Source organism: Amyelois transitella, chromosome 14, assembly GCF_032362555.1.
Source record: "Amyelois transitella isolate CPQ chromosome 14, ilAmyTran1.1, whole genome shotgun sequence".
Lineage (NCBI taxonomy): Eukaryota > Metazoa > Arthropoda > Insecta > Lepidoptera > Pyralidae > Amyelois > Amyelois transitella.
Window position 1 is genome coordinate 1,981,209 of NC_083517.1, and position 14,922 is coordinate 1,996,130.

General features: G+C 35.8%; 2 protein-coding genes across 3 annotated transcripts; one reads left to right on the forward strand and one right to left on the reverse strand.

The window, feature by feature from the left end:
• Positions 1-10,465, reverse strand: LOC106130927 (mediator of RNA polymerase II transcription subunit 17). Its single transcript, XM_013329874.2, has 12 exons — positions 10,099-10,465; positions 9,755-10,010; positions 8,996-9,277; positions 8,578-8,713; positions 7,391-7,608; positions 6,718-6,801; positions 4,220-4,391; positions 3,267-3,403; positions 2,779-2,864; positions 1,838-1,970; positions 1,107-1,248; positions 1-263 (listed from the first exon to the last, which is right to left on the reverse strand). The coding sequence occupies exons 1-12, from the start codon at positions 10,185-10,187 to the stop codon at positions 43-45; spliced, it is 1,956 nt and encodes a 651-aa protein (XP_013185328.2). The 5' UTR covers positions 10,188-10,465; the 3' UTR covers positions 1-42.
• A 201-nt stretch (positions 10,466-10,666) lies between these two features.
• Positions 10,667-14,903, forward strand: LOC106130875 (uncharacterized). Of its 2 annotated transcripts, none has more exons than XM_013329812.2 (6): positions 10,667-10,876; positions 11,402-11,584; positions 11,913-12,036; positions 12,494-12,654; positions 13,377-13,481; positions 13,934-14,895. In XM_013329812.2, exons 1-6 carry the CDS (start codon positions 10,820-10,822, stop codon positions 14,057-14,059), a joined length of 756 nt encoding a protein of 251 aa, XP_013185266.1. In that variant the 5' UTR covers positions 10,667-10,819; the 3' UTR covers positions 14,060-14,895. The 2 variants fall into 2 exon arrangements, with proteins under 2 accessions (XP_013185266.1, XP_060803905.1); XM_060947922.1 differs by lacking the exon at positions 10,667-10,876 and adding an exon at positions 10,986-11,163 and having other exon boundaries at positions 13,934-14,903.
• The last annotated feature ends 19 nt before the right edge of the window (positions 14,904-14,922 follow it).

The window sequence follows — 14,922 nt, forward strand, 5'->3', positions numbered from 1 at the left end:
TCTTTTTTATTTCTTTTCGTTATAAATTATTTAAATTGTTGTTTATGATGTGCTGCTCAGACAAGCCATGAGAAGTTCCATTTTATTCAAAAAGTTCTTTCCTTCCATCTTGTCTAGTTTGATTTCTTTGAAGGCTCCTCCGAGATTCTCCCATTTCTTGTCTTGTACGAGTTCACTGGCAAAAAAGTCTTTTCTTGGTGATTGAGCGATGAACACCTGGATTCCAACTGAGGGTTCGCATCTGATTGCTATCATCCTGTCACCTAAAAAAAGAAAAAAAAAATATCTCATTAATATAATGAATTCAACTGAAAACAAATAAAGATGACCGCAAGTTACATTTTTATACTACTGTTGTATTCTGAATCACTTGCATAAAAATAATATTGCCATTTAAACGAAAGCTGACAACTACCAAATTATTTATTTATAGATAGATTTCAGAATGTAGGTAGGTCTAGGAGAATTTTTCTAATTTCGATGAATGTTAAAAGTGGTATCGTAGGGTAGGTACTTCGCCACTACTTCGGGCTCGGGAGTTTCGTTTCGCTGAATGATATATTATTAGAAAAGGCGGGAAAGTTTGCTTAGTGATTCAGTTTGTCATCGTGACTTTGATTGAATATTAATAAAGATGGCGGTACTTCGATTTCATGGTCTTGGCCTTCAAGTTTCCCGTTCATACATACAATCACGTCCCCATCCGTTACGGAGTAGACAGAGCCGACAATTTGGAAAAACTGAACGGCCATGGTCACCTTCAACGATGGAATTGAAATTTAAATAATTACATTGTTAGCCCATCGGCCATCTTTGCCACAGACCGAAGAGTCGCAGTGTGCCTCTAACTTAGAACTAGAAATAAAGATATTTATTAACTTTTCAATAAAATCACATCAAACAACGCACATGCTAAAGTCGCGGCTCGGCGGCCATTTATTATTTCTTTAATTCTCGCACAGCCCTAAACGATATAAATATCGAAGCACCCAACATAGTCTTCCATCAAATGAATAACTTGTACAAGCGCGAGAACATGCCGAACGAATGTAAACAAAGAACAACCGGTTACACATTGAATGTGCACGTGAATGTGCGGGAGAGACCTGAGGGCGAGGCGAGCAGGCAGGAGGAGGCGTTGGCGAGCGGCTCCACGGGCCCCGAGCCCAGGTGCGCGCTGCTGGCCAGCAGCTGCCAGCCCATGCAGCGGCCCACCGCCTGCACCGCCGTCATCTGGTGCTGGTAGATCTGCGGGGGGGGGGGGGGGGGGGGGGGGGGGCAACTGCTATTACTATACTAAATACACTACAGAAAAAGATCTATATTAAATCAACAATGTATTTTAGCTATTTAAATGGATAGGGATTAATGTTGTATTGATTAAAATCGCTTCAAAATTTGCCATTATTTGTCATAAAAAGTAAATGAAAAAAAAACTTTGTTTTATACTATGTAGTGATTGACAAACGAACTGCCAGCCACTAACTTCTACGGTCAGTTTACTCTGTCATAGCGAATGTTGAGGATGCGATCGGGAGCATACAAAGATGAGCTAATCAGTCATCCATATAATCACGTCTATATCCCTTGCGGGGTAAACAGAGCCAGCAGTCTTGGAAGACTAGACTTAATGATAGAATTGAAATTCAAATAGTGACAGGTTGCTAACCCATCGCCAAAGAGAAGAAATTCAAGTTAATAAGCTGATCCCTTAGTCGCCTTTTACAAAATCCATGGGAAAGAAATGGAAGTTGTTCTAATCTTTTTATTAAATTAGTGCCGGGACGGCTCGAGCGAGTCACTAACAATACACGTGAAGAGACAAGTATACAATTACCTGACAATATATAAGATCTCTTAATTCCTGGAGCTCGTAAGACAGATGTCGCACTTTACCGTCGCGACAGATGCATTTCAGAGTTTTCTCGCCGACGTGAACAACCAGCGATGTACGGCAAACAGCGTCGTAGCTACAAACAATATACATACATACCTATAATAATAAAATCCATAGATAAGTAAAAGTAAGAGACATAGAATCTGTTTATTATTTTTTGTTAATTAATTTGATTGTACATACATACATACAATCACATCTATATCCCATGCGGGGAAGACAGAGCCAACAGTCTTGAAAACACTAATAGGCCCCGTTCAGCTGTTTGGCTTTAGATTTAAATAGTGATAGGTTGCTAGCCCATCGCTTAAAAGGAGAATCCCAAGTTTATAACCCTATCCCTTAGTCGCCTTTTACGACATCCATGGGAACGAGATGGAGTGGTCCTATTCTTTTTTTATTGGTGCCGGGAACCACACGGCGCTGATTGATTGTACATAAAAAAAATATAACTTGAACTTAGAAGATACTTTATACAAGGGCAATACTTATTTTTACATACATACCATCACGCCTGTCTCCCACTGGGGTAGGCAGAGACTATGGATTTCCACTTGCTACGATCCTTACAGACATCTCCCGCTTCCTCCACACTCATTACTCTTTTCATGCATATTTGACCAGAAGACTTAAGTTTCACAACATTCTAAGTTTATTGCCGATTGCAAAGCGTCAGTGCAGAAGAAGCGGTAACAAACTGCACTGCAGCTTTTTCACAACGTCAACATCACATTATCCAAACTTAGAATAGAATTGTGAACGGGAGAACACATTGTTGTGATTAATTGACTTATACGAATATTAAATAATAAAAAAATATTATTTTTTTATGGATTGACTTACTACTAAAGGACAACAGTATTTGAATCAAATAAACTAACCCGTATGCCATTATATTGATTTTGACACAGGACTGCGTTGGACTATTCAACGCGTTCCAATGTGACACGATGAGCGGATCTTTCACCTGAAATTGAAAACATATACTAAAATCTCAATCCATTATTCTTATAGAGACATCAATGAAACCATTAATTTGTAATAGACAGAGCCAGCAGTCTTGAAAGACTGAAAGGCCACGTTCAGCTGTCAGGCTTAATGATAGAATTGAGATTACAATAGTGACAGGTTGCTAGCCTATCGCCTGAAAGAGGAATCTCGTGTTCATAAGCCAATCCCTTAGTCGCCTTTTACGACATCAATGGGAAAGAGATGGAGTTGTCCTATTCTTTTTTATATTGTGCCTGGAACCACACGGCACTTTTTATATTGGTGCCGGGAACCACACGGCACTACCTACCTACCCACGTAGCTATTTTGCTTTATACTATGTAGTGATGTGGAATAAAAATCAATAAAATAACCTCACCTCTTTAGCGATAGTGTCGAGGACGTATTCGCTGCGCCGGCGCATGAAGAAGTGCTGCGCTTGTTGTATGATCTGCTCCAACAGCGACTGCTCTTTGCTCATTTCCAACAGCTCGTATCTATCCGCCGCCATTGGACCTGAATGTTCGAAGTTATGTACGTTAGTTTGAATACTAACCTGTGTTCTTTTGGTGAGGGTAAACATCGTGAGGAAACCTGTACATTTTGACAACTGGATGTGTTACAATGATCCAATACGGGTTTAGGTTCCCCTGCAAAGGTTGCGGAGGTTAAATAGGAGTTGCTTCGTGTAAAAACCTGGCTCACCTAATCCAGGATCAATGGTCAAAGGCGTACCCAGGGCTCCTCTCCAAAAACCGGGACTACCGTCAGGACGAAGAATTCCCTTATCATGCTTTTCTTTTACATTCATAGATACAGTCACGTCTATATTCCTTGTGGGGTAGACAGAGCCAACATTCTCAAAAATACCACGCTCAGCTGTATGGTTTCATGATAGAATTGAGATCCAAATAATGACAGGTTGCTACATCGCCTACAAGAGGAATCACAAGTTTATATACCTATCCCATAGTCGCCTTTTACGACATCCTTGGGAAAGATATAGAGTGGTTCCATTCTTAAGTGCCGGAAACCACACGGCTTTTCTCTTATAACTCAATTTTACACCAATCAAAATTCTTTAATGCTTTTTGTATATTTATTTAAATTTTAAAAGTAACAAATTATCACAGGTAAATGAAAATAAATTATAATAAAATAATTTACCTGCACTGAACGTTTCCTTTCAGTTTTTCAAGACTGTTTGCTCTGTCTGTTTGGGATTCAAGTTTGTAAAATGAAAAAAGCCTATTAAAGAAACTGAAAGAAAATATTTGTTTTGCTAAATCTAACTGAGTAAATCCCACATGTATGTATACATAACATATGTACCCGCTAAACATCTCCGTTTGGACGGCCCCAGCGGCCCCGTGGCGGGGTGCGGGAACGGGTGGTGCGTGTTGGAGTGGTGCACGGCTCGTAGGAGCTGATGCAGCGAGTGCTCCAGCACGTGGTCGTGGTCCGACTTGCCGCCCGCGCTGCCCGACGTCACCCCGTTCTCGTTCTGTGTGTTAACATATTAAACATATGTATGTATAATACACGCATACATTAGCATTATGCGAGTAGAATAGAATAGATTTATTTTCAAAATTGGATACAAGGTATCACTTATTGACGTCACATAACTTAAATCTAATTATAACTACTACCGCTTCCAAAGCGCATGTGTAGAAGAAGCGGCGGAACAAACTACACTACAGCATTTTCATAGGACGTCAATTTACAAATATAGATCTCTTAAATCTAAATCGTGGACGAATGCACATTGTCTACATTAAAAAACATGTATGAAACATATATGTGTAGAAACATAGACATAGACAGAAATTTAAAAAAGTCACATTTTTTTGCTTCTTTTGGAAGACAACAACAGAAAACCGATATAGGGGTCTATATGAATATACACACACACATACACATGGTGACGTCTATATCACTTGCGGGGCAGACAGAGCCAACAGTCTTGAAAGACTGAATGGTCACGTTCAGCTATTTGGCTTAATGATAGAATTGAGGTTCAAATAGGGACAGGTTGCTAGCCTATCGCCTAAAAAAAGAAACCCAAGTTTGTAAGCCTATCCCTTAGTCGCCTTTTACGACATCCATGGGAAAGAGATGGAGTGGTCCTATTCTTTTTGTTTTGGTGCCGGGAACCACACGGCAGATAAAAATATAATATGTACCTACTTATAATATGTATATACTCAATGGCCTATAAATGAAATTAAATTTTATATGGTAGGGTCAGAATACTTTTATGGATCCACTAGCAGTGCCCGCGACTTCGTCCGCGTGAAATAGTTATATTGGGCATAGGAATATGAAAAGAAAAAATCGATTTTTATACTTGATTTTTTTATAATAAATAATCGATTAAAAATCGATTTTTATAATCATCCAATAAATGCACTCCGAAATTATGTTTTTGTCTTCTGGCTTTGAGCCCGGAACGCGAACTGCCAAAGAATACTATCATAGCTCCATAATATTACATTAACGCCATCTGTGCATTCTTTCTGTGCTCTTAAAACAGTTTAGATGATTAATTTAATCAAACATTCTCTAGATAGAATTAGTCGATGAACAGTATTTTACCGACATTCGGTTGATATTTTATTCATTATTCGTTGCTGAAACTTCATTTTTCAAACTTGATTGTTAAAAACTTTAATTTGTGTTGATTATACAGGGTGACATTTAAAACAACTGCATCCTTTTAAACATATACCCATGCTTCTGAGCCGTTTGAGCCTATTTTTATTTAAATTAAACTTCATCATTTTCACATTTAAAAAACCCTCAAAAACTACGTCACACGCTTTATTAAGACCAATACTACAAAAATAATTTAAAACTAAACATGTAAATAAATGTCTGAAAAATAAATTATTTTTCTAGTATCAAGTAAAGTACAGAGTTGTCGAGATCGCTCAGCTGAATGCATTGTGTCGTTGACCTCTGAATCTTACGCGTCGCTTTTCCGCCGGCCGGGGTGATATTACGTATTTAGGATCGTGGATTTTGATACTTTTAATTTTTTTCGTACTTTCTGAAATATGAACCGATAATTTTCTTTTTACGTTTTTAAATATCCTTTAGATGAGTACACTTAACAGTTAAATTAATGCAGTTGAATTAAATGTCACCCTGTATAAGAACTTTTGATTCTGTTGTTTATTTTTAATGAATAAATCTATTGATATAATGTATATGGCGTTTATTTTGACATAAATTGAAAAATTTGGAAAAATCTATCAATATAATAAAATCGATTATTTTCTTAAGAAAAATCGATTATTTGTTAATCGATTTTTCATACTTAAAAAATAAATCGATTATATAAAAATCGATTTTTTATCAGCAATGTCACATCCCTAATTGGGCATCATTGAAGCCCTCAAGGATAAATATTTTCCCCGTTTTTTTTCACATTTTCCATTATTTCTTCGCTCCTAATAGTTGCAGCGTGATGTTATATAGCCTAAAGCCTTCCTCAATAAATGGTCTATTCAAAACAACAAGAATTTTTCAATATGAACCAATAGTTCTTCAGATTAGCGCGTTCAACAAACAAACTCTTCAGCTTTATAATATTAGTATAGAAACGTATAGAATGACACTTAAACATTAAAATTAGATAATTTTATTCATTATCATTATTCTTTTAACGAAAGGTATTCGAATTAATTGAAGAGGGTTTGGATCCTTTCATTACTATTTTTTTAATATATACGTGACAAATAACACAGATTGAATAAGCGTTGTTATTTTCACGCACACTTTCCATTCACACTCTCCTACATTAGTTTATGAAATAAAATACTCACCCTCACATTATCGCCATTGGCACCAGAAGCGTTTTGTCCATTATTGTGACATAGTCCTATCAACAGCTGGATACCGGGCAAGACCTAAAATGACAAAAAAATATCTTTACAATATAGAGTCTGTAAGAAATTACTGATTAGGTAGAAGATAGTTATTCTATTTTTATTGAATTAACTAAGAGTACAATGTTCTCTCTGTACAGTTGTAACAAAAATGCTATTAATTAATGTTCCCGCTATAATTTTGAGAACTCTCTCTTAGTACACCCATAGACATTAGGAATGAATGACACGTGAATGATTCATAGACATGCTTAATTTCAAATCTCTAGACCAAGCGGTTCAAACTGTACAATCAATAAGAGTGTGTATTACTTTATATGTATATTTAGAATTAGCTTATCTTGTGAACAACAAGGCGTTTTGCGGCGCTTCTAGTTTCAAAATCCAAAAGAAATAAAAGCTTAATAGTCTAGAATAAAACTAAATAACTTACAGTTACAGTACCTTAATTTTATTGCCAATGACTATATGCGGTATAGAAGTGTCCAATTGTGCCTTTATGCTGCTAATCTTGTGAAAAATTCTTTTCATAACTGCACATTTGATGTCGCTTTAAAATTCTTAATTTAAATTGCAGATAAATAGTCTCGAATAATGCTAAATAACTTACAGTTGCCATAATCTGATTCCCAACGACTATGTGCGGTATAGAAGCGTCCAATTGTACCGCTTCTGCTGCTAATCTCGCGAACAATTCTTTGCAGAACAGCACATTTTGCGCCGCTTCCAGTTTCTGCTGCCAGTGCAGTTCAGCGTTGTCCCCCGGCAACACTCCGGGGCAGTTCAGAGCGGAGGAAGTCAGGTTGGCTGTCACTATGTCTTCTTGCTCTGCGGACGATATATTTTTATGTGTGACATCTTTTCTAGCAATTGATAAAACTTTGTTACCGCTTCTTCTGCACTGACGCCTTGGAAGCGGCAGTAAACTTAGTTTTAAGTAATTTATTTGACGTCAACCAATGTTGTAAAACCATACGTTTTGACAATTTTTAAGCGATATGAAGTATTCTATAGTAATGAATAAAAATTTTGAATTTGAATTTTTATGTTTACGGGTCATCGTCAAAAGTTTAGGAACTTACTTTTGACAAAAAAAAATTGTAGTCTTTATTTTTTTTTAATTTGCCTAGTCTACCCTTCCGGGAAAGAGGCGTGATTTTATTTATACCAAATTTCAACTCTCAACTGCAGGACCTATCAAAATTCTCTGATAATTAGTAAGTGATGACATTGGGATTTTTAAACGTAACTTATATCTAAATTACTAAAACTACGACCATTACATTCTCTTTGCCTACGACATTCAAAGTTTGTGCCTTTTATGATTATATTGATGACATTCTACAGTTAATTAATTATAAGGCATCATCCAACCAAAGTAATGAGAGCTCAAAACACCACAAAACGTTCCGAAAAAAGGTAGGTAGTAAGTAAGTAAATGTTTTATTGTTCATTAAAGAAGTACATTACAAATAAAAACAGTACAGTACAAAGGCGGGCTTATCCCTAAGTGGGATCTCTTCCAGCCAACCTGATTGTAGTGTAGTGTTGGGGTGATTTTATGTTTGTCGTTAACGAGTAGGTAGTGTTGGCGTGGTTTTATAAGGTAGGTAGTGTTGGTGTGATTTTATAAGGTAGGTAGTGTTGGTGTGATTTTATAAGGTAGGTAGTGTTGGTGTGATTTTATAAGGTAGGTAGTGTTGGTGTGATTTTATAAGGTAGGTAGTGTTGGTGTGATTTTATAAGGTAGGTAGTGTTGGTGTGATTTTATGTTTGTCCTCAACGATCAGGGTGTACCTTTCTGACACAGCACGGAGATGAACGCCACGCCCTGCAGCTCGGGCGGCACGGTCACGCGCAGCGCAGACGGCGCGGGCAGCGACGAGTTCATGCTCATCGCCTGCACTATCTGCTCCTCCGGCGCTTTGGTCACCTGAATGTTACATTAAAATAATAATGTGGTTTCCAGCACTTTACAATAAGACCACTATCAATCGTTCTCATGATGGATGTCATAAAAGGCGACTAAGGGAGAAGCAAATAGACTAATAGTTAAAGATGTATATGTTAAGGACGATGTCAACTTTCAACACTTTTTGCCAAAATTCTGCTCAATCAATCTCCATTGTATCACCTACATGTTAGTATTTGTATGCAACCACAATCTGAGAGCAGTCTGATAAAAACAGATCAAAGAGACATGCATCAGCCATACCTCAAAGACACCAATCTGGCTGAACTTGGAACCTGCCGTCCTATAACTCAAGTCGCCCACTATGCCACTGGATCCCTTCTTCAATCGCCAGTTCTGCCGTAACCTCAGCAGGTCTATGTGGAAGTCTGGCATGTTCCGTGCAGTCCTCATGGTTTCACTGGCCCGCAGGCGGTCTACTCCAGCAAGGAGAACTGCCGCCGCAGCAGCTAGAGCTTTCTTACGTCCATAGACCTGTACCATGGGCCTGTTCTCCGCTTGTTCTGGCTGCACAGGATCTAATACCTAAAGACAAAAGTCATCTAATAAAAAAAGAAACAAAAAAGGTGAAAATACTTTGAAGATTTAATCAAGCATGTAAATCTTATACAGATAAACTCAAAATAGCAGTGTGATCACAGATAAACATTATTTTCATCTTCTTTAATTTGTTCTTATAACTTCTTTTTATGATTATTTGTATTTTTACAATGTAACAATTATGTAATATCACAAAAAAGTTGCATTCCATTAGTCTCATGGTGAAAGTGGTAGGAAGAAAAGATACTATATAAATTCTAATTTAATTTTATTGGAATTTGACAAAAAATGTTGTCAATATTTGTCAGTAACTTTGAGATGAAGCATGTTGCTGATGAGTCTCTGTTAGCATTTGTTTTTTAATTTCATATCCAATATAAGCATATTATAATATTAATAATGATTTAACAAGGGAAGGGCTTAAAAATATTAGCCGAAATAAAAGAAACCTAGGACTCTCACCATATATCTCTTCTCTTTAGCAATGCTTAGCACATCCGCCAGCACACATACTTCAGTGAGAGCACTCCTCAATTTGTTTCGCACAGATTCCCATGGCCACTGGCTGGACTGGTAGCCTTGATCTTTGCTCTCATCCTCCGACTTCACCTCTGAGCTGCTTTCACCTTCTTTCTTTATATTACAGAACTCATCTTCACTTTTAGAGAAGTCTATTTTCTGAGCCAACCTAGTTAGGTTCTCTGACATAGAAAGGGGCCTGTAATTATATTATATAATGAGTGTTTATTTAATTTTGGAAACAAATGACGAGGATTTAATAGGTCTTCAAAGTAATAGATACTTACGCTTGGTAAATTTCTTGTCCATCGTATGTGATTTCTTGGATCTGATTTTCGATTGGAGCCTCAATAGATATATTCACAGAGTTCGCCATTGTAAACTTTCATTTATTCAGTAATACTCAAGCATTAGAACGAGGATATTCACTAATAATTCATGTTTCTATTGGAATTAGTCTGGGAGGACATGTATTGTAATTTGTTTTATTTAACAACTTAAATATAAACCAAGACTATGATTTCCTATTCTCTATCACTAGCTGACAATTACATATTTCTCTATAAACATATAAAGAATATTATTAGGTAGTTGGTCCTTTTTAAATATGATGCAGAAAATAAACACCAAACTACTGTAATAATTTCACACTTTCGTTCAATAAAAAACTCACTCACTCATTTCATTCATTCAAGATTTGACATATACGTGGCAGTGTTGCAATTAACAATATTTTGACTTAGTGTTGGGTTACTTCCTGTTAGGTAAAATCGAGTCGAGGTAGAGGATGTTGAACTTATCGAAGAATGAATGAAATGAGTTTGGTGAATGAAATGTCCCCAACCAATGGTCATCTTGTAATTATATCGACTTTTTCGCCAAGAGTTGCTTGATGTGGTAGAATTTCCGTACGAATGGAAGTCGAAATTACAACAAATTCGCTTTCGAGTTAAAATCTTTCATTAGTTTATTGTCACGATATAATGTAAATGATTTTTTTAATATTATATGAAGATAAATATCTTGTTTGAAATTACGGAAATCATGACTGACCGATCTATAGCGGTAAGAAAATCCACTATTTTGTTTTCTTATTTATAAAATCAGAAATATTACTTCAAGAACTCGAGGGTTTTGTCGAAAGTATTTCATTTCACAATTTGTTCGCACTGAACTAGTTAATATCGCCTACCAAGGTTTTGAATCATCAGCGCATGCGGTAAATCCAATAGAAACGGTTTTTATATAGTGTTTTTGTCTGGGAATAGGTAGACGGGTTGTCAACAAATACAGGTTGCTAGCAAATTATTAATCCTTGGCATACTCTATGTAGCCATCGCACGAATCATAGGGTAAGTACATTATATCTACTTCTAAACAGAAATATCATCCAAGTCGGCTAAGTGATTTGTCTGAATGCAATGATATTTTTGAGAAGAACTTACCTAAAATATAATGAAAACTTAAGTCAAATTTCATTCAAGACATAGACAAGTTATCTGAAGAAAAAAATTTTATACCAATATATTTTATTAACAATAAAAAAAACAGTATATTAAAATAACATATTTAATAAGATTTTTTTTCCAGTCTCGTCCAAGTTTGGAGCAAGTAGTTGCCATTGTGGATTTTATGGAGAAGCACCAGGCTCTTGCTCTGGGGCAGTTGAGGGGGCTCGAGGGTCGCGATGAGAGCAAGAAACTGTGGTTCCAGTTAACCAGGATAGTTAATAATATTTCTGGACCTACTAGGCCTATGAAATCATGGATTAAGGCAGGTTTATATATTTGTAAAAGCTTATTAAATCCAATAATACATTAAATTCTACAGAGTTCTAAACAAGAAAAGTTGAAGTCTTATTACTTAACATTCTTTATTAAGTTTATGTGGAAAAACCTATGGCCAACTGACATAAAAAGTTTAGAATATGTTACATTCTATACCTATGTACCAATATTATAAAACAATAAAAAAAAATAAGTTTTAATGATAAATAAGGGTATTTCCTTGCATACAAATTTTTAATTGTGAAATAAGATGTAGAATGAAATGGAGAGCATTCTTTACATATTTATTAATTTTTTAATTCCTTCTTCCCCAGTTTTGGGCAGATAAGAAGTCTACCGTCCGAGCTAAAGTCCAGTCCAGTGGCGGGGATCCCAATTGTTTGTCTTCCAACATTGAGAAGAAGATATTTGACCTTTTCCTTGCCAGTGATATTTCAAGTGAGATCAGTTGTTCATCTCTTTCTCTCATCTTTGCTTGTTTCCAGTTGCACTATATACCACAATGCTTCGGGCTTTGGAGTCCGCTTAGTTAAGATCGAATTTTTATATCCCTATACAGCATGTCTGGTAAATCGTGTTATATATTTAAAAGGACAGTTAATTATGCTTTACTTTATAAAATATTAAACTACCAAAACCTACCAAGTTCAAAAGGTGAAAATAATCAAAAGTGCACAATGGCGCTCGGGGCTCGTCGTATGAATTCGCGCCGCCCTACCTTAAAATTTTACCCCCTATTTTTTCTAATTATGTATTTGGAACGAGAATCAGATTCAGAGTACCCAGTATTTCAATAAACATTATTTGATGTGGTAAGTAGTTGGAAGTGTTTTTGCAATCATGTGTAATATTATTATGTTCAATTAATGAAGTCACTAATTAATATGTTTCACAGAAACCCGCAACTCTTCAGTAAAGCAAGAATCTCACTATGTCGAAGAAACCTACTTCGAAGAGGAAATGGACCAGAACCATGTTGATACGGAACCCACATTGGGGTTTGAAGAATCGGCAGCAGATCCCGAAGAGAGGCAGATGGCTATCATGGAGAAATTGGTAGGATATTCTATCTATAAGACGTTTGTTTGTAACGAATAAACTTAACAATTATTGAACTGATTTCCACGAAATTTGGCACAGATATACCTTTGAGAGCATGACTTTTTTAAAGCAAAGTTAGTTTTAATATATAAAAGAGGACACTGACTGACCGATTGAATGACATATCAACGCAAAGTCCAAAACTGCTGGGTCTAGTTGAGATCAATAAACAAGAGTGATGTCTTTATTTAGAAACAAAAATAAATTATAACTAAAAATTAAATAAAAAGACGAGAAAGATAAGAGAGAGTAGGGATTTGAAAATTTGCATGTAGTCTTTCCTTATGGAGTGCAATTACAGAGGAATTCCTGAAATTACCGTGGGAAGTTTTCGTATGATGCGGGCGAGATGTGGACGTAAGATAATATAATTCATCTCGTTTAGATTCAATCCTACGAAAGTTCATCAATTTTCTTGGGAAGTTTCTAAACTTGCGGTATTTGTTTTTTCCGGTGACATGTATATAGGTTAAGTTCTGCAAGATAACGGAGGTCAGACGAGAGACGCCTTATTTAAAAATCTAGCTCACCCAATCCACGATCATGGTCAAAAGCATCAACCCTGGGCTCTACTCCAGAAAGTTGTGGATACTACTTATTACAGGAGGAATTAGGAAATTCTTTAACTTATTTAGTATTTTTTTTTTATATTTATAGGGTTTTGTTAATAATTTCAGGTGAAAGTGATGAGCGAGCAAGCTTCAGCGCTTTCTCAGCTTGCGCACGCGTCGCTCGCCAACTCTCAGGCCATGGACAGACTAGCAGAGGCCTCGCAAATACAGGTAACATTAACTGTCACTTATACATACATTTAATTACGTCTATATCCTATGCGGGGTAGACAGAACCAACAGTCTCGAAAAGACTGAATCACCTATTTGGCTTAGTGATAGAATTGAAATTCAAATAGTGATAGGTTGCGAGCTCATCGCCTAAAAGACCAATGCCAAGTTTATAAGCCCCTAATCGCCTTTTACAACAAACATGGGAAAAAGATCGAGTGGTCATATTCTTTTCTCTATTGTTGCCGGGAACCACACGGCACTTTGATTTTTTTTAAATTAATTAATTTATTTATTTAAACTTCATGCACGTGATATGTACAACAGGTGGACTTTTTATAATGGGATACAATTATAAATAGCCAATGAAATAACATCCGGTAAACAAATAATTTCATAAAAGTAAGTTGTCAAATTTATATGTATACCTATAGTATATCGTTAATTTCCAGGCGCGAGCCGTAGAACGTCTCGCGAACACATTCGAAGCAGTAAGTACGGACACTCACGCGGCTAGGAATGCACTTTTAGATATTGATGCCACTATGAAGAGATTCTACACAACTTCACCCACTTAGCATACGTATATTTAAATATAATTATGGACTTTTTAAAGCTGGATGACTAGGTCTTAGTACCTATAAACATATTGACAGATGGACTTTTTGGCGGGATCAGACACATCATGTTGTTTGTGATGTAATTCAAAGTGTCACCAGTTATAAAAAATATCTATGAAAATATGTAAGTTGTTCAAAGATACTGTATTTAAGAGCATTCAATTATGTTATGCGTCTTTAATATTTACTTTTTGTATGCAAAAAATTGTTATTTTCTTAGCAAAATGTATACATGTTAACTTCTCCATGGTTGAAGTCCGTTTTGACAGCTGTCAAACACGTTTTTTTTTGTAGTAGGTCTGTCTCTTTCGCATTTGCTTTAAGTTTATCGTTCTGTTCCGTTCAGTATAGCCAACCCCTTAGTTTTAACTGTTGATATAGAATTTTCTTAATTGAACAGCGACAAAATAATCTAATTCTGTGGAGGATTTACAGTTTTTTGAATTCTGATCTCAATTTATTCAATATTGGGGTTGGCAACACAGGTTTTGTTGTTAAATATTATTTAAAAGTTCAAGTTAACTAATATTAACTATTTTTCCCATTTTTATGGCAGAAATAATAAGACTATCTAGTTAATTAAGTTAAATATTACAATAAGGTATTCACAGGTTTTGTTGTTAAATATTATTTAAAAGTTCAAGTTAACTAATATTAACTATTTTTCCCATTTTTATGGCAGAAATAATAAGACTATCTAGTTAATTAAGTTAAATATTACAATAAGGTATTTGCCACATTGAAAATATTATATGTTTTGATAGTATGAATAAATGTATTATACCTATGATCCATTATTTTAATGTTTTAAACAAAAATTC